Source organism: Homalodisca vitripennis, unplaced genomic scaffold (genome assembly GCF_021130785.1).
Source record: "Homalodisca vitripennis isolate AUS2020 unplaced genomic scaffold, UT_GWSS_2.1 ScUCBcl_3613;HRSCAF=9238, whole genome shotgun sequence".
Taxonomy (NCBI): Eukaryota; Metazoa; Arthropoda; class Insecta; order Hemiptera; family Cicadellidae; genus Homalodisca; species Homalodisca vitripennis.
This window is the reverse complement of record NW_025779769.1, coordinates 31,334-57,310: the sequence shown is the minus strand read 5'-3', so window position 1 is coordinate 57,310 and position 25,977 is coordinate 31,334. Positions and strand designations below refer to the sequence as shown.

General features: G+C 33.1%; 1 protein-coding gene across 1 annotated transcript in view; it reads left to right on the top strand.

Annotated features, from left to right (window-relative positions):
* LOC124372623 (spondin-1-like) overlaps positions 1-16,173 on the top strand; it is a 31,263-nt gene extending 15,090 nt beyond the window's left edge. The window contains exons 11-14 of the mRNA XM_046831026.1: positions 3,565-3,766; positions 12,282-12,452; positions 13,816-13,976; positions 16,004-16,173. Coding sequence (XP_046686982.1) covers positions 3,565-3,766; positions 12,282-12,452; positions 13,816-13,976; positions 16,004-16,090 — 621 coding nt within the window. The 3' untranslated portion in view covers positions 16,091-16,173. The remainder of the gene's footprint in view (positions 1-3,564; positions 3,767-12,281; positions 12,453-13,815; positions 13,977-16,003) is intronic.
* The last annotated feature ends 9,804 nt before the right edge of the window (positions 16,174-25,977 follow it).

The following is a 25,977-nucleotide window of genomic DNA, read 5'->3' as shown; positions in this document are numbered from 1 at the left end:
AACACACTGTGGACTTGTGGACAACAAATGTGAACCCCTAACAAAAAGAACCACATAATGTCAGTAAAAACAAACCCCATAAAACCTCAATTAAATGAGCATATTGTTTTTTTTTTTACCTGAGGAATATACAATACTGTTGTGTTGTGTAGTTTATGTCATCCTGTTGGCTGTGTGCAGGGTTCTACTGACTATACTTTTGTCTACAACATTTTTGAAATGGTTATCACAATTTATTGTATAGGAAATTCTCACTTTTGATTGTTATCTCTAATAAGGCCATTGAGAAAAGATACAATGTAGATTCTGTAAATTCATCAATTGAATTATATTACAAAATGAAACTGTATCAGTAAAATATTGATGAGGTAAACTATGTGATTTAGGGTTTTAATTACCTGTAATGTATTGAATCGTGTATTAAGAATCAAGATTTTTCAAGAATCAAGATTTTTATTGTCTTTAAAACACTAAATGTGGGATGAACGAAGTAACATTATGGTGCAATATCTATAAGTCTGTTATATTATAATAAACCTAATAAAACCATAAATATAGATAATAAGTTAATAACAAGATTTAACATAAAAAGGCAATAATGAATTAAAATACTGTTTACATAAAATCTCTAAAAATACAACAATATTATGTAAGTCACAAACATAATATAAAATGAATAATAATTTATTCCATCAAAAATACAAGTGCAAATTATAAATTACAAAAATGGAATTTACACTGCCACAGTTTCAAGTAGCGTGGCAGGGCAACAAAAATAAAAACATGAAAATAAAGTAAAATCGGTCCAGCTTGTGATTGTCCTTTGATAGGAGCAGCACTTCAATCCGTGCCGTCTGTGTTCCTCGATTATCACAACATACTAACAGTATGTCAATAGTTCATTTCTTATGTTTAATATGACATTTCTACAACTGGAACATGAAACCAAAATAAAAAATGGCCTTTAATAATAAATAACAGGTAACAAATAGGTGGCTTAAAACAATCAAAACAGTAATTGTAGGTAAAAACTTAAAGTACTGGTGTTGGCCAAATACTCATTCACAGAATAAAATTTGCCTAACCATTTATGTATGAGGGTCGTTTTTCTTTCCAACTTTCGGTCTAACGCTATGATGGTCAGACAAGTGATAAGTCTGCGGTGTGCGCAGTAAACCATTGGGCATCTTCCTCACTACAACATTAGTCACTACTGAGTCCAAGTAGACAGTTAACATTGAGCTGCAGTTGCTTGAACATGGCCGCATCTACTGTCACTCTCACCAAACTGTATTGTATCTCAACAAATTAAATTAAGTGTTATTTGTTTCATGGAAGCAGAAGAGAATAATGCAGCGAAAATCCATCGGAGAATGTGCTGTGTTTAACGTATTAAATAATTTCATTTTCATCACAATATGAATGACTTTATTTTCATTTTACTGAGATTTATTCAAGCATATATTTTTTGTTATAACATTACTTAAAAATTCTTTAACACTGACTAGACAACAGTATATATACAGGCTTGGAAGGGTCATTATGTTTAGTTCTTTGAAAATTGGCACACAAGACTCTCTTTCTGGAACATTTTTTATTGCTCTTAATGCCTATTTTTACCATTTAAGGACTTTTTTATGCAAATCCTATTCCCCATAAAGTAATTCCTTGTCTGAGATGGGAATGGAAAAAAGCATAGTAAGTTCTTACTAGCATATCCAAAGTAACATGTTTCCTTAGTTTACGTAATAAATAAATAACTACATAATTTCTTTTATAACTGTTCATATTATAAAAAACATGGCTAAATTAGATTTAATTAAGTTTATATTTCTGTGTTATTCTATCATTAACATTAAAAATTCTTGTTGTTAATACAAACTGACTTTGTAAGATGGTGGGCAGCAGTATTCTGCTCCAGTTCCATATTTTATTATATTATGACAGTATGATACACAAGGGAGAGTTATTTAACAGTGTTCAACGGGGTTAAAATATTTATTATTACAACAGTTTTTAGATAAATACTATGTTTATACAACCATGATAATTGTTACATGTACAGTGGAGTCCCGCTAATCCGAACACGTGTAATCCGAACGTCGGTTAATCCGAACAGGTCCAGGAGGAATTATTTATAACGATAATGAACAGTTATAGGAACTAATTACATAAAAAATGAAAATGGGTGCATCATTTCGTACATAAACAAAGAAAACTTTATTTCTAATAGACATACAGTATTTTATTAAGACAAATTGTGTACGGTACATTACATAAATAATGAAGTTAAATACAGTACCAAATTGAAACTTATAGGTTAAGTATGAGTTAAATTACTGTATTAAGAAGTGAAATCAAACAAAAATTGGACGTACAGTACTGATATTATTATTGAGTACAATATTAATTGTTAAAAGACATAAATTCAGTTATTGTCTTCTGTCGCATTAAAGACAGTCTATTGGATGACGCGTAGTTTCGTACAACTATTGAACGCGTGGACCCGTACAATATCCAGTAAGCTCACATTGCTTAACAATAGAACTCTCACACTAAATACGGTAAATGTGCTTAGTATTCGCAAACACGTTTATTTGTCAAGAAATACAATGCAACAGTCAGAAAACATGTTTTAATAAACAATGTTGATAATTCTATAACAAAATAGACCCATTCTCAAGTTTAAAACCGTATTTTTCTGTAATTCTGGCTAATCCGAACAATCACATAATCCGAATAGGGCTCGGTCCCAATTAGGTCGGATTAACGGGACTCTACTGTAAGTTTAAAATGACGTTCATTAAAAAAATTCAATATATGAAAATTTTTAATTTTAACATTTATCAAAACAATTATGGCAATCTCGCATGGAAAATTTAATTTATTTACCATTGACTGCAATTTGTAATCATTTAACTTTATTGGTAGACTAAGCAGATACCTGCAGCTTTGTACGCAATGTCCTATTTTGAAAAACTGGGACATCATCGGCATATTCTTTTTAAATGACACTCTATACACTCCTGAGATAAGTGATAGTCACAGAGAGATATATACCAGGTTTTGGGACCCTGAAATCGGAGCATGTTATTTCGGCCATCTGTAAACTTCCCCCACAATTCACAACACCATCACTCATACTGTTTTCACATGATGTTTCTTAATCAAATAGTTTTGTAGAGAACAAAACACATGTAGTCAAAACTAACCAATCCAATGCATGTGAAATAAAGAGTTGATTTTAGCCAATAACTTTAAATATGCAGCTGTTCAAATCCTTAAAACACGCGGAAGAAACAGTTAGTAGAGCAGTAAAGGAAAATAAAATATTGTTTTAAATGTAAGCTTCAAAATATATGAAGGTATTTTCAACTGTTCTGTAAAATGTTTAAACAAGTTAAAACAATATACAAATTAGCTCTCAATCTCAAGATTAGTTGTTTTGTAAGAATGTCTCTCTTGACTGAGCCAGAATGAATATTTAAGATTCAAATCTCTTGAGTTTGTCTCAAACGTACTTCATGTCATAGGCATGTATATATAAATGGTAGTTGTTTGCAGCCTGACCCTGAATGTCCCACAACAGAGTGGTCAGAATGGTCACCCTGTAGTGCACGATGTGGGCCTGGTCAGCGCGCCCGGTCACGCATACTGCTGGTGGACTCAGAGAACAAGGCCAAGTGTGCGGCTCGCAGGCAACTAGTACAACACCATCCCTGTACCGGCCGAGTTGACTGTGTCATCGACATGGCTACTGCTAAAGGTACAGTGTCAGTAATTATCTTGTACTTGAGGTGGTATCAGTTGTTCTGTTGCAGGTTAGACTCTAGCTAACCCTTGGTGGCTATTTTTTGTTAAGATTTTCAATTTTGTGCCCGCTTAATGCTATGCAAAAGTATTTTTTGAGACCTTAAGAAGGAGATCGATTCCAATCCTTGAAACATATTTTTGTATTTTTTCAACATACTATGGTATCAGATGTCTAGATTATATTGAATAAAAATGTTTTTTACAAATAATGTACAATAATTTCTGTGTATCTGCCTTACATTCACCAGAAAACTTTTTGGTAACGAATATTTTAATAAAGCAGTGCACATATATATTGTAGTTCTGAGTTCTGGAACAGGTAGCAGTACTCCTGTCCAATGCATTATCATCACCAATAATATTAATTTAGTGGAGCACAATCATCGCTGTCAGTGTTAGATTGACACACTGTCATCACTAAATAGAAATCCTTTTAAGTGGTCATTATTTATAAAACCCATAGTCCTGATAAAACAAAAAATACTACTGGTTTTAAATCCATACAAACTGAAAATAGTTAGAAATAACTATAAAAGAATATATGAATTAATAATCCTAATTTGATTTTAAAATACATTTACGATAGTAATTCTTTGTTTAAAATTTTTTATTAATGATGGAAGGTCTGAAAGGATAAAATAATTATGGACATTTGCTCGTACAACATAGCATATGTTACATGTTTCATTGTACATATTTTATGAAATGTTTAACACAATTTTTCAGGGATTGAAATCTATCCTCTTTATCAGGTGAGAAGATAATTAATACATAAATCAGAAATCAGAAATTCTCTATTGATAATCTTTAAGATTACAAGTAGCGTCAATTAACAAAAAGTTTACATAGTTATAAAATATAAAAGTTTCATGTTTGTCTCTGTCAAGTTGTCAGTCTCCATAAGTAAAATTCCTCCACTGTGTTGTAGATGGTTCTTTGCAAGAGCCAGTTCTTTATTGCAGTCTTCATGTTAATGTGATTGTTTCCTATTTTCTTAATTTCTTCTGGCAGAGCATTAAAAAGTTTTTTCCCAGCATAGGTTGGTTTTTTCTCAAATACAGCTGTTCTGTGAAGAGGTAGTGGAAAGTCTTGACCATGTCTTGTGTTTATGTTCATGAAGATTACTATTTCGAGGAAAGTCTTTTAATAAGCAGTACAATATCGTTTCCAGAATATATAGAGAAGTCACTGTCAGTATATTCAATTCTTTAAAAGTAGCTCTGCAGCTTTCTCTAGGTCCTAGCTTCCCCATTAACCGGATTGCTTTCTTCTGAATTTTGAGGACTTTTAGTAGGTTAAATTGAGTTGTGCCCCCCCCATGCTGCTATCCCATACCTGAGATGACTTTCAAATAGGGCATAGTACGCTATTTTGGTAGATTCAAGAGTGCTTGTTGCATGGGTCCTTCGCAAAGCATAGAGTGATGAATTTAGCTTCAGGCATAAGTTGTCAATGTGATTTGTCCATGTCAATGTATTATTTAGTGTTATTCCTAAATAATTCATTTGTCCTCTGTTTCTTGAATACCAGGGATTTCGGACACATAGTTTTTATTAGTTCCTAGAGTGAGTTGTTTAGTTTTCAAGCTGTTTTAAGACCAGATCATTGTATTTTGCAATATTGTTGGGCCATATTGAATGAGATGTAGGAGTTTATTTCTAGCTGTTCAACATCCTTCTGGGCTGAGAGTAGTACGGTATCGTCTGCGTACATGATGGAATTTGTGTAGTTTTCCAAGAATATTGGCAGGTCATTGGTGAATAAAAAATATATAACACTGGTCCTAAGACGGAGCCTTGGGGAACCCCTCGAGTCATAGGTAGTTTTTTCAGATTTAACAGTACAGGTCTCTCCCATTCTTCTCTGTTTAACCTCTACAACTTGGTATCTTTTGTTCAAATAACTCTCAAACCATTTTAAGGCTGACTGTTGGACGCCAAGAGTTTGTAGTTTGGCTAGGATGAGCTTATGGCCAAGACAGTCGAAAGCTTTGCTCAAGTCTAAAAAGATACTAGTGATGGTGTTGCCCTCTTCCAGGTTGTCTGTAATATATTCAACAAGGTCTATTATTGCAGGTTGATGTAGATCTTTCTTTTTCTGAAGCCATGTTGATTATTGGATAGGAGGTTATTGTCTTGTAGGTGAGTGAGTAGTCTAGAAAAGAGTGATCTTCTCTATTATTTTTGATACAGTTGGTAGTAGTGAAATGGGACAGTAGTTTGTTGCTTCATCTTTGTTTCCTTGTTTATATTTAGGGTATACTTTGGCCTGTTTTAAGTTTTTTGGAAATATGCTCTGTATAAAGGATATGTTAGTGATGTGAAGGATTGGTTTCAGAAGTTCAGCTTCGCAAAATTTTATGATTTTTGATTGAAATCTCGTCCAAACCCGAGAGGTTTTACTTTTCAATGAACGATTGTTTGTTTAATTTCTTTGGCTTGTGGTTGGGGTCATTCTGTCATTGTGGTATCTATATTGTAGCATGGACTATACAGTAAGTTGTCATTCGATATTTGGTGTTGCTTTAGCGTGTTTTTCTGCTATATTTACAAAGAAGGTGTTAAGGTGGTCAGCGATTTTCTTTGGGTCCGTTTTCTTTTATTCCGTCGATTGATAAATGATTCAAGTCTGATGTTGATTGGTTCTTAGCAGCTCTTTCTCTATTTATGAGTTCCCAGACTGCTTTTGTTTTTGTTATTAGCGTGATATATGTGGTCTGCATTAGCTTCCTTCCTAAGTAAGTCGCCTGAGTTTCAGATATAGGCCTTCTTCTTCTGGTTTGCCTCAGATTTATCTTCAAGTTCTTCCTGTGACATTAAACTTATCCTGTGCATTGATAAATTCCTTTCGTAATCTTAAGGTTTCTTCCTCATAGACTGTGTTCTTTCTAGAGTGGCTTTGTTTTCTTGGTCTTGAGTGGGCAGGCAAGATCTAATGCCCTTGTAAAGGTATTAAGGAAGTTATCGTAAGCGTCATCAATGTTGTTCAATTGCGTCACATTCTCCCAGGTTTCTGTGGCTAGGATAGATTTTAGGTAATTTAGGTTTCCTCACGCATGTGTTTCTGTATGTTGAGAATGTTTATATTTTCAAATATTTTAGGAAAGTCAGCTGTGCAATATTGGCCAGTATGATCTGATAAGCCAGTGTTACAGATTTCGACATTTAGTTTACTGGGTGGGAGGTCAGTGCATATAAAGTCAATAGAGGAGTTAGAGGTGGCTGTGACTCTCGTTGGTGGCAGGGGCAAGTCTCTTTAGGTCATGTGAAGCCAGCAAGTTCATCTAGTGCACCTTGTTCTCGGTTTTCTGGTAAGGTTATCTATGTTGATGTCTCCAGTGATTATGATGTAAGAGTTTGTGTCTTTTGACTTCAGTTAAGGTGTCGTCTATCACTTGGAGTGCAGTCTCAAGATTTGCATTCGGTGGTTTGTAATAGCCTAATATATTGTATGTCCTTTTTATTACTAATTTTTATTTTTAGTTCCAGTTACCTCACATACCATTTCTATACTGTATTTTTCCAGGTTGAGAGTGGTGGTTTTGTTGGCTAAACTTCTTGTGTCTATATATAGCAACTCCTTCCTTGATATGCTCTGTTCTGCCATATGCACACACAAAGTCATAATTACTGAGCCTCACATGATTGATGACATGCTGTTTTAGTCCGTGCTCAGTTAGGACCACTATGTCAGCAGGTTTAGTATGTAGTTGGTGTTTCCAGTCTTTCGATTTTATTGCTTACTCTGTCTATGTTCTGATGAAAAACTATGAGCTTCTCTGTTTTTGTGTTACTTAGACAGGTGCGTCGTGAGGTTGGCTTGTTTCTAAAAAATTGCTGGATGTGCTAGAGAAATTCGTAGAAGCTAAGGCAGATTCATTGTTAGTGCATGACAGATCACCACTATTACAAGCATACCCATAATGTTTTTTCATATGCTCCTTATAGAAGGCAATGTATTTTTTTAAAGAAGTCCTCATAGGTTTCATTGCTTCTTTTTGATACTGAATTAAGTGGAGGAGAATTGCTCAAATTCATCTTTCCATAAGGCTTTCCATTCACTTGGAGCTTCAGTGAATTTGCTTTATCTGCAGCTTTGGCCACTTGAAGGGAGACACTAAACATGTTTACCTTTTTACCTCTGGTTTTCCGGGGTGTATGTACTTTTTTGTTTTACTGGTTCCTGAGGTCGGGGGTAGGTTGCAATCTGTCAAAGTGGTTTGCAGTTTTTGTTTGCAGGTTTGGCTCGTTCCTGAAGTCGGGGGTAGGTTGCAATCTGTCAAAGTGGTTTGCAGTTTTTGTTTGCAGGTTTGGCTGGTTTCCTGAAGTCGGGGGTGGGTTGCAATCTGTCAAAGTGGTTTGCAGTTTTTTGTTTGCAGGTTTGGCTGGTTCCTGAAGTCGGGGGTGGGTTTGCAATCTGTCAAAGTGGTTTGCAGTTTTTGTTTGCAGGTTTGGCTGGTTCCTGAAGTCAGGGATAGGTTGCAATCTGTCAGAGTGGTTTGCAGTTTTTGTTTTTGCAGGTTTGGCTGGTTCCTGAAGTCAAGGCTTGGATTGTCCTCTGTCATCGGTAATGTCAGGGTGTTTTTCTAGTTTTTCACTAAATGTTAGACTGGATCTTGAGGTCAAAGTATTAATAGCTATCATCCATTCGTTCAAGTTTTGTTTTTATGTCAGATATTTCAAACTTTGAAAAAAATTGAGCTGTCTCTAGTTTCATGATTATCTTGACTAGAGGAGGAAGTTTGAGTCGTAGTGTGTTTCAAAATGCTTGTTTTTTTGAGACTTGGTTTTCAGTTTTCCTTTTAAGCATTGAAACAGTTTTTTCTAGTTCCGCTATCTTCTTAACATAACCATCAATGAGTAGAACCGAGTTTTTGAGTCATTTTCCTCATAAATAGTTTGTGCTTCTAAGTAAAGTTTTCTTCTCTTTAGTGAGTTGACCCTCAATATCCGTATTAAGCTGTAAAAAGGTTTTCTATTTTGTCAATGTGTGCCTTTTCTAGGTTTTCCATTTCCTCCAATTTTTCCTCCATAAATGCTAACTTTGGTTTTCAGCTTGAGTGTTTCCTCTTTTAAAAACTTGTTTTCTTCTACTAGTGCTGATCCTATCTTTGCAGCCATTTCCAATTTATCTTCTTGACTATCTGAGTTCTCTAAACAGTTATTTTCAATTAGACTATTTTGAAGTTCTTGAATGGTGTCAGAGCTGTTGAATGATATTGGACAAGCTAGCCTTTGATTGTTAGGATTGGGGTTAGATAGAGAAGAATTCAGGTTGTAATGATCAGGTCTTGGGAATTGGTCCATTGTTGCTTTACAGTTGTTACAGGGTCCAAGAGTTAATATCTGCTGGGGGTCATTTTTTTTAGTTGTCTGTCAGAGATGTTGACACAACCCAGATGGAACCATAGCCTACAAGTGGCTGTGCAGAAGATAGCAGAATATTTAACTCCAATACCACAACTGCCACACGGGTATTTAGAATATTTAGAATCTCATAAGAGTTAGAACTTGAGGCAATGAACTGCCACTAAAGAAAAGAAAGAAAAAAAGAAGAGAAAGAAAAGGAATCAAATGTACCTGAAAACTGCTTGGAATTTAGACAGAAGAAAATGAACCGTGAACGAACGGTGAAATGAACGTGCATATGATACAGGTCATGAGCACGTGTCACACCAGCACAGGTGACTTGCTGAGGCCTCACACCATATCATCTAAAACACTGAGACAGGAAGGTGATGGACATTATAACTGACCTTATATAGACAAACATAGTCCTAATGTTCTAATCCTGAAGACTTCCTTTCTGACATCATAAAATTTCCCAACAATTTTCCATATAAAAATATCTTTTTAACTGGATCATGAATCTGGCTTCAGACTCTGAAGATAACAAAAGCTGATAACTATGAAACTTGATAACCATAGAGTAATGCTACAACAAAGTTTTGTTACCATGAACTTGCCTAAAACTACCACAAACTACCTTTAACCCAAGACATAACATCGGCTCTATTACCTATAAAAAGAGGAATGCCACAAGGCTCTGTAATGGGCCCAGTACTATTTGTATTATTTATTTCAGACCTCCTCCTGCAGATCATGCAGTTATCTTGTTATTTATGCTGATGATTCAGTTCTTTTATCCAGCAACAGATTAATAGAGCAACTAAAAATCAACATTGTTGAGTCAGCTTTGCCCAGCAATACTGTAAAAATAATGATGCGGTGTTCAATGAAGGTAGAACAAAACAACTGACACTCAGAAGACACAAGGTTGCTGTTGTGGATTTCCTGGACTTGAGCAAATTCACTCAATGAAACATCTTGGAATCACCTTAGATGAAAAACTTAGCTAGAATAACCATCTTGATTAAATAAGCTATCAACTTGTAACAGATCAGCATTAAGCAGTTCAAATTTCAAACAAGTTTTAGGCAAATTGGCGGGTGGATATGTCAAATCAATTCTAGTAACATAGTCTTGTTGTTGACTATGATGCCAAATCACATGTGAAGGTTAAAATACATTAATAGAGAAAAGATATAACTTTATATGGGAAATTCCTATTTTATGAACAGCATTAACAAGATATTAAAATTTAAGTATTGTAGTGGGTCCGAGATTAAAAGTGCACGGACCGACTTTCGTTGTCCCCGGCTCAGTCTCAGCATCGCTCTCCTTCCTTCATTGGCTTTCAAGGTAGAAGCAACTACCATGGATATATGAGCATACAGTGATAGTTAAATTCCTTTCAAAATCTATTTCTGTATAGTGATCCTAAAGTGAATTGAAATATATTTATTGAAGTGTATAATAAAACATTTTATTTTGAACATTTGTAACTCAGAATTAATTATTACTCGTAAAAGGAAAATTAGTAAACTCTACAACCATGAGTTTAACATATTCAGTGGAACGAAATAAAATTTATTTGAAAATGGAATGAGACTTAATATTCCAAAAATATATACCTCAGGTGGTGAGTAGAATAGGTGAATAATTCAAATCTTGTCCACATTTGAGACTTTTAAACACTATCTATCAAAAGCGAATACAAAATTAATAATGTAAACTTTGTGATGTAGTGACATATTATAAACTTATTAGAACAAAGTGAAGCTATTAAATGTGACAAACAATGAATATATAACCAATCACACAGAAAACGTTAAGCTGTAACAATACCCCACACATAATCAACATACTTCAAGTGGTTACACTTATTTATAAGCTCATAACCGATCACTGTTTATTGAAATAAGTTCAGTATTCTGTTTTCAAGAATAAAGCCTTTTGACACTGATTAATGAATAAAATAAAAACTGCTTGACCAGAAGGGTTAAGCACATGAAACTTCTCTATTGGCTTTAAATATTAAAATTTAAATAGAAAGAACTGAGGTTATTTTATTTTATTTCAACAAATTTTGTTTATAATATTTTGAGCTTGACTCTAGTAAAACATATTAAATACTAGAAAATGATGTCTGAGTTATTTAGCCTGATAGCTAAATTAAAACATTAAAAAATACAAAGTAGATCAAATATAAATTTGAATTGGGTTAAGGAGTTTTGATTTTGAGTTATTTTGTAAAATTTTTTGTAGTTTTTGTAGAGTTTTTGTGGTTTTAAAGCTCGGTGATACTAAGCTTATCAGTGGATTGGGTTTTGCAGAGTTCTTTTCCTAGGTCGGTGATAGTATTTAATTTGATGTTTGTGAAATTTTTACCGATTTAATTTGTAAAGGCAGAAAATCTCATGGATTTACATTAAGCTAATGTCATGATATAAAATTAGTGAAATACTGTCTGCTGGATTTTCTATACTTAAACTGAAACATTAAACAATCCTGTTTATAATCTTGAAATTTTTTTCTCAGTGTACCGAATTCCCCCAAGCTGAAATTATTTTGACTGCAATTAGTGTTACATGTTCTTTTCATTTTATATTGCTGTCCACCATGTACTAAAAAACTTTACCAATGATAAGATGGGAACATTTAAATTCAGGTAGATGTTTATCAGAGACTGTTAATGTGGTATCATCAGCAAATGTGGAGTCAATGAGGTGTCATTGAGAAAACCCATGGAAGATCATTCACATATGCAAGAAACAAGTTCGGTCCCAACACTTACCGTAAGGCACACCATTATCATTAATTGCCCAAGAAGAGTAGAAACCCTCTCAGCCCCATTTTCAAAGACAACTTTGTTTCCTCTCAAAAGACATGAGTGAAGCCGATGCATAACATATCCACAGTACCATAATGTTAAATTTTCTCAAGAAGGATTTTATGATTAACAATATTGAATATTTTTGAAAGTTTGAAAATCACAGATGCTTCATGATTTTTCCTCTCAAGTGACTTTAAAAATTATGGTACAGTATATTCAATAAAGTACAGTTTATATGACAGTTATATCAGAATTAGAATGTTGAAAATAACGTAATGTATTGTGTGTTGTAGCTACCTGTATGATGGATGCTGAGATAGGTCAGTGTCGGGGCTACTTCCAGAGATGGTTCTTCAGCACGATGAAGGCAATGTGTGTACCGTTTGTGTACAGTGGATGTCGAGGCAACCGTAACAACTTCCTTACAGAGCAGGACTGCCACCGCACCTGCTCTGCAGTCAGGGGTCAGTTTCATCATCTATCTACTACTTTCTTCCATATATATACCATACGAGTTCAAATCTTAAAATTGGAATTTTCGTATTGAAAGTAATTATTCAGTTTGGCACCAACCCAAACAAATGGATAAATTTTGATCAAATAATGGCATGAAGATATAGTTGATAAATACTTAAGTATAGTCGGTTTATTTTTCATATTAAAATATCATTACCAAAATACCATAATCTTTTTGAAAATACCTGACATTTTGACTTTTTTTATGTTGAAGTACATAAGAAAGACCCACAAACTCCGATATCAAGCCAAAATCATTGTGCCATTGCAATACACTGTGATTTTTATTCAGACAGAGCTATTTCTTTGAGCTTTGACAAGAGATGCTGCTTCTAGATTGTTTAGAATATGATTAATTGTTAAATAAATCTTAAAATCAGCAATTGTCTGGATGTGTAATAACCGTGTCAGCAGAATCCAATTCCGAACATGCTTCTCTATTCTTCTCATTTATTTCGACTGCTTAAACATCAGAAAAAGCCAATGTATTGAATAATAAACAGTTCATAACACTCCAATTCTGTTTCTAGTGCACTCACCAAACATAACTGGTGAGACATAAAGAAAACCATATCCTCTATTAAAAGTAGACATCAGTTGGAATAGATGGTGTAGGTCCTTAAAGCGTTTTGTAATTAGATTGAATGTCCTCTGTCCCTTTATAAGAAGGAAAGTTTCTATTTCAGCTCGAGTTGACTAAAAGTATAAAGTACTTTCTATATAAGAGCAAGGTAGTACTTCTGATGAAGTTGGTAGCTACATCCTGACACCTCATTATCAACCTTCTCCAAGGCAATTGAGAAGGTAAATTTGTCTAAACTCATAAACCATCTTTCTGACCATGACCTATATCAGCATTGCTTTATAAAATCAGTTCCGATAAACCTAAAATAGTTTATAATTAACTGATCAACTAATTTGGAACACAAGAAAATGGTAATCCTACCATCTTTTATCTAGATGTTTAATTGCCTTATGCATATTCAACATTTACAGAAATTAGAATCAGTTGGTATCAGTGGAATACAACCAAGTAGTAATATATCAGTCAGAGAGCTCAGGTTGAATTAACACAAGTAAAAAGGACATTAACTCAATCTGTGAAGTCGAAACCTCCCCAAATATTAAAAGATGTACTATGTGGGTCTATTCTGCATCCTGTTTTCTTTTCCTTGTATACAAACTATCTTCATGGTTATTTGGATATTTGTAACAAACAATAAATTTTGGTGTATTTTGACTTAGGTCTCTAATAAATATCGTGGTATTTATAAAGGATAAGTAATGACTGAACTTTACTACAATAAACAGATGCCCTGCTGGAGGGAGATCGGCCTGCCAATGTGTCCTTGCCACTTGTGAGAGCGATCACTGGACCTCCTGTAGACTGCGTAATGTCACCCTGGTCACAGTTCACCTCCTGCTCTGTCACATGTGGCACAGGCTTCCGGGAAAAAACTCGAACCGTTTTGGTAAGCTATACATTGTTAGGACAATTGTAAGACTAAAACAGCCGGTGCAAATAATAGTTTAGTTATTTGCTTTTTAATAAATCGCCAATTAGTGTATTACAGATAAGATATGTGAATTTCTGTTTAGCTATAAAAAATATAGATACATTATCTAAGCTTCAACATGTTCATATAGTATTGTATTTAAACCAAATGTTTCATTGAACACTCATACTATATTATATTTCAAAATGGATATTAGAACATTGTTTTGAGATAAAAAGCACATGTTTGAGATCTTATATATCACTAAAAGTATATAATACACAAATCCATTATGTTTTGTCTGTTTCATACCAAAACAAAATAGACCTTTGTTTAAAATTTGTTATTGACGATGGAAGGTTTGACAGTATAGCAGGATATTGGACATTTGCCATTGTTATGGTTACAAAAGGTATAAAACGACATTTCGAGGATTGGAATCTATCCTCTTCGTCAGTTGGGGGAGGTATTAGTACATACAAAATTAAAGAACATAAAGAAGAAAAGAAGTGAAAGAAATGGGTTCAAACATGCCCAAAATTTGTATTTATGCAAATATTATAAATCATGTTATCCTGTCAAAATACCTGTGAATACTGTAATATTGATTACACTTCATGTTGGATTGGTTAATTTCAAAATTGTATATACCAAATCAAATTTATTGTAGACAATTATTAGTAATCTATCAGTTCTTTGTTGAAAGGTAAATATTGATTATGAATGATTTGAAAGAATAGCATAAATTCAGACTTTACCATTGTTATATATTACAACAACTAAAAATTTACAGTAAATTCTAGTAATTTCATAAATACAATTCTCAAATAAATAAGTAACGTTAAAAAAATTATACAACATCTAATACTCAGAAAAACTGTATATATATATATATATATATATATATATATACAGGGTGTAAAAAAAGTCCTGCACAGGCTTGATAATTACCGAACGATTACATCATAAAGCAAAAATAATTGGTACATCATTACTGCACCTATAAATCTACTTTTTGAAGTAACTACCATTTTTTCCATGTCAGGGGGATGGCCCACAAGGTGTCAGAAGAAAATCTTAAAGAGAGCATAGGTTGAGTAGAACATCAAATTAAAGGTCTTTATTGGTAGAGTACAATGCCACAAATCTGACCTCAAAGCGTTCACTCTTTAAAAAAATACACTGGTTTAAAATTTGAAACATTTAAAATATAGGTCCTGTTCTAAATGGTTTAATAATATTGACTTGGCTCAAGTTGTGAAAATTAAACTTAGTAAATGAATACTGGACTTATGAAATAGTTATTAAGGTAGTTAGTGACTTCACATCCAATGGAGGATGGTCTACAAGGAGTTTGGCAAAATCATTTAGCGCAATAATAGCTCAAGATGTACATCTTTTGGAAATGTAATGTAAGATGTACATGAAGTAAAGTCCAAAGCACGACATAAAAATAAGAACTTTCTATTATAATAACTAATACCAGGTTTTCCCCTTAAATATTCACATCTCCTAAACAACTCCTTTATAACGATATACATCTTGAGCTATGCTTACGTAACATTTTGTTGCCAAACTCCTTGTAGATCATCCTCCATTAGATCTGAAGAGTCACTAATTAACTTAAAAACTATTTCTTAAGTCTAGTATTAATTTACTAAGTTTAACTTTCATAACTTGACTTGAGATTTATAGGTGCAGTAATGATATACTAAGTTTTATTGCTTTACCTGCAATCGTTCAGGAATTATCAAGCCTGCGTGGGACTTTTTTTACACCCTGTATATGTACAGCTCAAAGTATTTAATAAATATTTAAAAATTCTGTTCACTAAATACATAGACATTTATATTCATACTTTTTCATATTTTTTAACTGGACTAATTTGACATAAATTTGAGGAACTATTAATTTATTTACACTTATAAAAACAGTTTTTGGGACTTTAATATTCTTTTTTTTTAATGAACTGTTTATAAATGTAATATATTTCATAATTTCAGGTGGAACCAAAGAACGGTGGCCAAGCTTGTCCTCGCACAGTGACTAGACGCAGGCGTTGTCATATCCCTCCAGAGTATTGCCACTGAGTGGGTCACTTCTCTACTGTCAATTTTACTGTATTAATTTAGCATGTTCTTTTAGGAAGGAAAAATTAAATTCATTCAATCAATTTTGTGTCATTCGCCTATTTTTTAATTGATTTAGAACTAAGTTTTTGATGTTCAGTTAAAAATTACTATTTAAAGAGATTGAAACACAATAAACTTGTTTTAAGATATATTTGTTTCACCCTTTAAGTGCCGGTTATATTGCATTGGTATATGCGAAAATGCCAGGCTGTTTTTACTTTGCATAATCTAAAATCTTCAAATAAAATCTAGTCTAAGTTGATATTAGTATGATATTCTACATTTGTTTATGAGTCAACAAACAAAGTAGTAATCCTATCTTTCTTAGAAGTTTAAGGTATATCAAAATGTTTGAAGTCTTGATGTGACAAAAACAAATATTTTATTAATTTTAAAATATTTACTAGAGTTTCCTCTTAATTTCTACATTCAAAATATTTCACTCCAAATTTTGTTATACTTTAACAAATTAAAGTTGTTCCAATCCATACAATTTTATGAAAGTTGGGAGATTCGAAATTTATCAGTAATGATGGCATTTTATGACCAACTTCTTGTAACCTGCAATACAAACATTGCTTATTCCTTTGTACATAATTGAAATATGTGTTAGATAACAAACTTATATATAAGGAAGAATACAGCAAAACATTGTATAAACATATACAAGGTCTCTTAAAAAAATATCACAACTTTTGTTTTTGTTTTTTTTTTTCAATTATTTATTTATTTATCAATGTCCCCTTCAAAGTAACCCCCATTAGATATTATACACTTGTGCTAACATTTCTTCCAATCCTCAAAACACTTCAAAAAGCCGTTTTTTGTGATCTTGTCCAGTTTCTCCTTCGATGCAGTCTTTATATCCTTATGGTAAAAATAGAATGGCACGTACCGATCAACATATTCAGGTCCTTGGCAACTTTTATAACATTGATGGGCCAATACTATTTTCTTCACTTCATCAATGTTTTTGTCTGTTCTTGACATGTCCAGCACGCTGTCACTCGTTCAGATCTTCTCTGCCTTCTGAGAACGTTTTGTACCACCGATAAATGTTGCTTCTCTATAAGCCACAATCAACATTCGGAACGCGTCCGTGCAATTAATTTGTTTTTAACACAAAATTTGATACATATTCTTTGATCCACTTTTTTAATAGGCACAATCGAAGACGAACCATGACACATGCAAGCAAACCAGCTGTCAACAATTAACTGAACGTTCAAAATGGTTGAACTTGTTGGCATACATCAGAGACATGTACCAGCATAACACCACAAAAAGTATATATTAAAATATAACCCACAGAAATTAAAAAGTTGCAATATTTTTTGAATTGATCTTGTATAAAAGTAATTCAAAAATTTTAAATGCTGCTTTTCCTTGTATTATTTAAATTTAATTATATTGTAATTTCAAGTACTGGTGGTCATGAAGTAGTACTCAGTTCGATAAATTTAGTTTTTAATAGACAAAGAATTACATTGGCACAAGTACTCTAAAACTTATAAAAAGTACATAAAAAATCAATTAGAAAATGATGTATTTATCGAATGTAAATAATTGATGCTCACAATTATAGAGTTTATAGTAAGAAAACAAAGAATGCCACTTGAAAACTAAAACCAAACACCTGCACACTTAAATAGGACAACAGTTTTAAGTTGTTAAGTTACCACTTATTATATTTTTATTTGACATATTAACCTTGTACTGTAATGCTAGTAAATAATCAAAGAATAATCATAAAAATAACAATTTTCAAAAGACCTATTATGATCAATATTCAAAATTATGAGTCACAAGGTATTTATTTGAAGGTGAGTGTGTGGAATGTTTTATTCTAAATTAGAGGTTTATGTGGTAAGTTAAAAAGTGAGCACATATTGCTACAGATTAGCTGTTACTTTATTAATTGATTTAAACCATTGGTGAAGGATATCATATAATACGTAAATAATAAAATTTAAAACTTTCTATGAAATCCAATCATTCCTACAAGACCATATAACAGTGGATGAAGGTATGGGACTACATTAATCTAACATACATGTATACAAAAATACATGTATAAATTATAAATTTAAGGTTTAAATTTTAAAACTATTTGCATATATCCTTAATTTTATTTATTTTTCAATATTAAGATGTTAGTAGAAAAACACGTGAAAATTTAAAAGCTTGTGTATTACAGTATTTAACATTGGTTACACAATAATGTTATAATATCGCTAAAATGGTTAAAATAAATAACATTTAAATTGTGCAATATGAGAAGATGTATGTCAAAGGACATCACCAATGATTCCATTTTAATGTATAACACAACAATGTTCCATAATAATAACAAATTCCTATAGACTCATATTTGGTTAAAAATTAAAAATAGAAGACATGAGGGGTTTGATGGTCAAAAGATAACACAAACTTAAGTTATTAGGATTAATTATAGCTGTACAATAAATGATCACAAATTGTCTGCTATAAATTAAAAATATTCACTGACAGAATAAAAATATTCAAAATTGGCATACATGGTTTGAATGCCTATAGTACACTAATTTGAAAAAGATAAAAAACTGTTGGAACTACAAACAAAACTGACCATTTATAATAGTTCAGAGGAACTAAATTACTTGTCACCAAAAGTATGCATCTCAACCAGCACACAGACAAGAGAGGAAGCTTTAGGAAATGAAATGAACGAACAACTTCTCATTAGACTGGAACAATATGAAAAAGAACTTAATAGTAAACAAGTACTTATTCTACAACTTAGAGATTCAATTGATGAGTTAAATGAATCGGCTGAAAACGAAAAGTGTCTCCACTGCTACCCTCCTCTACAACACTCTGATTTCACAGATGTTAAGGTGAAATCTCGGAATAAAACCAAAAACAACTCACCTCCTAAACAAAAATGTACTGTTGTAAGTGAAAATCCGTTCAATAGTTTGGAATTGGAAGACAATGAGGACGATGGAAAGCTAACAAAGGAAATCTCAAAGCCTCGTCATGGAACCACCAAGAAACCAAATGCCAAGAATAACACTCAAGCAAATATCAACGTTGAATCAAAGACCCCTGTGGTAACTAACACAAGACCCAAACTAATCATTTTAGCTGATAGTCATGGGAAAAACCTAAGTTCTATGGTGGAGCAGAGGTCGTCTTTGAATGTATGTTCATACGTTAGACCTGGTGCGAGGTTTCATCAGGTGGTGGAGGAGGTTGAAGAAATCACTAAGAACCTTACCAACGAGGACCATCTTTTGGTGATAGCTGGAACAAACAGTGTTGAAACAACAGGTGTCAACGGCTAATGATGGATGTTAACAGTTTAATCAGCAGTGTTAAGCACACCAACCTCCTCCTAGCTACACTACCTATGAGGCACGACCGCTGCGAATTGGATATAAAAATTTCCAGAATAAATAGTGAAATTGAGAGCATTAGTGAATTGAACAAAAGTACCGTGAAACTTCTTCCTCTCCACCTGCTACCTCGTCACCTGTTTACGACTCATGGCTTACATATGAATAGAAGAGGCAAATACCAGGTTGCCAAAATGATAAAGGAACTGTTGCAGAGGAAGGATATTGAACCTGAAGCCGCACTTCTAACCTCAACCACAGAGGCGACCCCCAGTGAGCAGTATCCACCAGATTCTTCAAACCATCCATCATCAAGTGATTGGCAACTTACTGGAAGAGATTGGAGCTGGTTCGGGACTTTCTTCTGGAACTGCCCTCCCAGCTGGAAGGTAACTATCGCCCTCAACCCTGGTGACATCTCCAAATACAACTATTATTAATGCTGAGAATATTAGGCCTAGTTTTTTGTACCAAACAAATCAGTTAATAAAAAAAAATAACAGTTAAGAATAGTGCTCCCACCTTAAAGCAGCACAAAAGCCTCATAAATTTATTATATTTAAATGTACAAGGATTAAAAAACAAAATAGAGGTCTTGGATAGTTTTATTAGCGATAGTAAAGATAAAAATAATTATATTTCAATTATTTGCTTATCTGAACACTGGCTTAACGAAGGTACAACTGACCTAGCATGCCCAAAAAATTTCTATTGTGCCTCTGAATTTTGTAGAAAAGATAAGATTAGAGGCGGAACCTCCATTCTCATTGACAAAAAATTTGACTCAAAAAAAATAGATATCTCCAGTTTTTGTTCCGAATTAAATTTTGAAGTGTCTGTGGCTGCTGTGGATAGTATTAAAGTTATAGCAGCCTCTATTTATCACTCACCTGCTGGTGACCCCAATGTGTTCTTGGAGACCCTAGAGAGATTTCTAACTTTTATTTCCTCATATCGTGGCTATTCAGTAGTTGTGGGGGGAGACATAAATGCCAGTTTTGACATAACCTCTTGCAAAAGAACGACAAAGGAATTTTTAAATATTTTAAGACAACATAATTATTTTTGCCTGAATAAAAAACCAACCCGGGGAAACCATTGTCTTGACAACATTTTTTTAAATTGCCCAGAACAAGTTATCTCATGTAAAATCTTTGATTTTCCCTTTTCAGACCATAATGGTCTAATTTTAAATATTCAAAAACACACCTTTTCAAAAGTATCTGAAAACATTAAAGAAAAAAACATGCCCTTTGTAATTAGTTTTTCGAAGTCATCAATGGCTGATCTGATTAACAGTTTGTCGTCACACGATTGGGATAATTTACTTAACAACGAAAAAGCATTGTGTGCCCAACAATTTTTCCAAGCATTCTTTTCAGTTATAATTAATAAATTGACATTTTTTTCCACATTAAAAAAGCAACAATCCACAGTTGAAAAAATCCAAAGAAAGAATGAATGGTACACAGGAGAATTGACCCAAATGAAAGAAAGACTTTTATTTCTAGACAAACTGGTGAAGAATTCTGTCTGTGACAGGATTCATGCTAATTACACTGATCTGAAGAGAGTTTATAAGAAGTCCATTGAAGACGCAAAATTAGCACATAATGCAGCAAAAATAGAAAATAGCAATAATAAATGTAAGGCTGCTTGGAACTTGATTAAAGAAAATATAAACAGCTCATCGTCTCAACCAGACATAAATATCACCCCAGATCAGTTTAACAACTTTTTTGTCAATTCAGTAAAGCAAATAAAGGACGGTATTAAGAAGCCTAATATTGATAGTTCAAGCTTAGTTAAAAATTACAAAATTGTAAAAAATTATTTCACTTTTACAGAGGTCTCAATTGTTGATGTTACCAAAGCAGTAAAAAGACTTAAAAATTCAGATAGCAAGGATATTTTTAATTTATCTAACAATATGATTAAGAAAATGTATCATACAATTTTAAACCCTTTAACTGTATGTATAAATAAATGCATGAGAGATGGATTTTTTCCTGATGAATTGAAGTTGTCAAGACTGTGCCCAATTTTTAAGAAAGGGTCTAGAAATCTTACTGACAGCTATCGCCCTATATCAATTGTTCCGGTACTATCTAAAATTATAGAAATTATAGTACATGATCAACTCATTGCTTATCTGGAAAGTAACAACTATCTAAATTCAACACAATTCGCATTTAGAAGAGGAAAATGTACAATTGATGCAGTTGATGCACTAATTAGGGAAATCCTAAATACTTTTGAGAATAAGGCCTTTGTTCAGGTAACTCTCTGCGACCTGAGCAAGGCTTTTGACTGCATTGAACATGATGAGCTAATCTCAAAACTAAACTATTATGGTATTACTGGTATTTCAGCCAAGTTCCTTAAAGATTATTTAACAAACCGCAAACAAAAAGTGTTTTTAAATGGGGAATGGTCCAATGAATTAGTGATTGAGAATGGAGTACCCCAAGGGTCAGTATTAGGTCCCCTTCTATTCTTAATTCATATAAATGACCTCCCTAGTGCTATAAAGGCAAAATCTTTATTATACGCAGATGATACAACTTTCTTAAATGTTCACACAAACTTTAACACACTACAAGACCTTGTAAATAAAACATTTACCGAAGCCTCATTGTGGTTCAGGTCAAATGGTTTTTTATTGAATGAATCCAAAACCCAAAACATTTTATTCAGCTTAAGGCAAATCCCTCCATCCGACATAACCAATGATTTCTTTTCTTGTGTTAAATTTCTAGGACTATTTATTGACAATAACTTAACATGGACCTCTCATATTGAATATATTTCCAAAAGATTATCAAGAGTAATTTTTCTTCTTAAACGAATAATGAATTGTGTGCCTGAAAGCTATGTAAAATCTGCCTACTATGCCTTTTTCCAATCTATAATTAGATACGGTCTTGTAATATGGGGCAATAGCACTAGAATTAATGACATTCTCATCCTGCAAAAGAAGGTGATTAGAATAATGACTAAAGCAAATCCATTGGACCATTGCAAACCACTTTTTATTGAACTAGAGCTGCAAACTGTTATTAATTTGTATATTTTTGACTCGGTTTCATACATCCTGAAAAATATTCCAGCTCTCACTTTTGGCAGCAACATACATAGCTACAATACCAGAAATAAAAACAACATTGCAATAGAACACTGTAGGTTAAGCAAAACACACCAGAGTCACATTTTAACTTCTCAAAAGATTTATAACAAATTAAGAAATGTAGTTGATAAGTATCCAACAAACATTTTCAAAGCTAAATTGTATACTTGGTTACTGAGGAATCCTTTTTATGATCTGACTGAGTTTTTTAGTATTCATGAAGTAAATTTCTAGTTTTCCATTTCTTCCTGTTTATTCTTATTTCTTTCTTCTTATTTACTATACTTTGTTTCATGTTTTGTAAAAAAAAAAAATATATATATACTTTATAGGATTGGAATATGTCTAAACATGTTAAAATTAAGGAACATATCTACATGTAATAATTTGGGTACTGATAGGATATTGTTTTTGACTCTTGAGATGTACATATACACAACTTATTTGTCAATGCTCTTTGAAAAATGACAATAAATATTTGTTATTTATTTATTTATGTATTTTGATGTTTTAATTGTATAATATTTTAATGTTTTAATTATATAACATTGTAATATTTTTAATTGTATAGTATTTTAATGTTTTAATTGTATAATATTTAATGTTTTTAACTTTCTAGATAGGTGCTAATATTATAGGTTATAGTTTTATTTACAATTTTACAGTCCATTTTAAATAGTTTGTAATAGGGATTGATCAGGATGTTGTTTAGTACCTTAGTTTATTCCGTTGTGTCATTTATGAAATTGTATTATTTATTATGTATGAAGATAGGTGGAAGAGAGAAATTCTTGGCAACTTTTGGTAAAAGTGTTTATATGTTTAATAATATTTATAATTAATAATATTGCCTCCAGACTATACCACTTAGGTGTATATTTGACTTTGCTGATGCATTTTTGTAAGATGGCAATAAACATATATTTATTTATTTATAATTATCAGCCAGATGAATGAATGTCAAGGGCAGCACAGGAGTGGGAGAGTTAATTGCCAGTGACCTTTGTACTGACTAATCTGTCAGTTCTGATATCTTCCAGCTGTCTGTGAGATCCATAAATACTGTATCGTTGCCGGCAAAGCATCGTTGTGTTCTCTTATAAACTATCTGCACTGTGTTAAGTATTTATGTGTGATATTTAAGTTAGTAATTTTCTTTCACTTGGAACTGGGTACGAATATTTCTTTCTATAATCTTTTTTAAATTGGCTATTTTTAATTATTGGCATTGTACACTAATGGACTTAACCAAGACTGAGCAATTCCTTGTGTTGGGTGGTTTTATGCTAAAGTGCAGAACTCAAGGAGTAAAGCTAGGAGGAGACCTATGACAAGTAATTAGTGCCTAATTATTGCTGTAGTATATTTCACAAATAGTGGGGAAATGGGTTTTTTAGTGCAAATTATTGGACAAGAACCTTAAGAGCATTCAAAAGAGACATTGAAAAAAGACTTTATTAACCATATGCTTTATTAATTTCACTTTTATTATAAATTTGTTACCATTTTAGTCTTGAAAGAAAAGAGTGTGCTTGATAGTAACGAAACTTCATATATAAATGTTTCTAAATTCGGTGTCGATCACAGAGTTTATCCAGATAAGAAAAATATAAGTTTTAGAAAAAATATACTTTTAACTGTACATTTGATCAAATATTAAGTATTCAGTGCTTGTTCAGTACTTTTAACGCAAATATCAAAGACATATGTACTATCTAACTTTTACTATAAATTTAAAGGCTTTTATAGAACCTATCTTAATTGTCTTTAGGACTGAAGTAGGCTTCTCAGACCTGTGTATGTACATATATTCTCTTGATCAAGGAAACAAGGTAAAACCAACTAAGGCAAAAGAAAAAAAAAAAAAAAAAAAAAAAAAATTAGAACCAGAGTCAAATACAATGGCTATACATTAACACTTTCAGACATATTTTCTTGAACATTGCTACAAGGCAACTCAAACTTTAGTTTTTGGAATATAGTTTTCTCAACCTAGAAGTGCTCATACTTGTGCAAAATCTACAAAATTGTGTGTGAAGCCACAGGTCACTGATAGTTATACAAGGAGGTACCCAAAAAAAAACCGGAATTATTTTATAAAAATTATATATTATCAAATTTTTTACAATACGACCTTATCTCCTTCAAAATAATCTCCATTACAACTAATACACTTGTCCCAACGGTATTTCCATTGATCAAAACATTTTTTGTAGTCATCTTTAGAAATGGCTGCAAGCTCGAGCTTCGTTTTTTTCTTAACCTCTTCAACGCTGTCAAATCGTTGACCTTTCAAGCCTCTTTTCATGTGTGGAAATAAAAAAAAGTCGCATGGAGCGAGGTCAGGCGAGTAAGGTGAGTGGGGCAGCGGAACCATGCCGTTTTTGGCTAAAAACTGCCTAACTGAGATGGCTGTGTGTGCCGGTGCGTTGTCGTGGTGGAAGAACCAGTCTCCAGTCTGCCACAAATCGGGTCTTTTCTGGCGAACACTGTTGCGCAATCTTCTTAAAATCTCCAAATAAAATGTTTGGTTGACAGTGTGACCTGGAGGAACAAACTCAGAATGAACAATGCCTTTAGCATCAAAAAAGCAAATCAACATGGTTTTGATGTTTGATTTGACTTGCCGACATTTTATTGGACGAGGTGAAGATGGCGACTTCCATTGGCTTGACTGTTGCTCCGTTTCTGGGTCATAACCATAGCACCATGACTCATCACCAGTAATTACCTTTTCCAGAAAATCGGGATCATTTTCGAGATGTTCTTTCAGAAGGCGGCAAGTTTCAACTCGATGTGCCTTTTGATGGTCAGTCAGAAGTCGAGGAACAAATTTGGCAGCAACCTTTTTCAGTCCTAAATCTCCTGTAAAAATTCACTGAACCGAACTCCAAGTTAACCCACTACTCTCTGATAGTTCCTCAATTGTCTGTCGACGGTCGGTGAGCACAAGTTCACGAATTTTCTCAACATTTTCGTCCGTTCGAGAGGTTGATGGACGTCCAGAACGAGGTTTATCTTCAATCGACATGTCGCCATTTTTAAATCGAGCGAACCGCTCGTAGACCTGAGTTTTCCCCATAGCATCATCTTTGTAAGCTGTATTCAACATTAAAATAGTTTCTGCAGCATTTTTACCAAGTAAAAAACAAAATTTCACAGCTGCACGTTGTTCACTTAAACTTGCCATGACAAAAAACGAAACAAGAACAAAACAGGGTTAGCGAAAACAGTCACTACGAACGAAAAGAATGCACTAGGACAACGGAACTGGGGTCACTGAGCTCGCAATGGGTTGCGCGACACACGCCTAGCGGCAGGAATGTGTACTACACGCTACC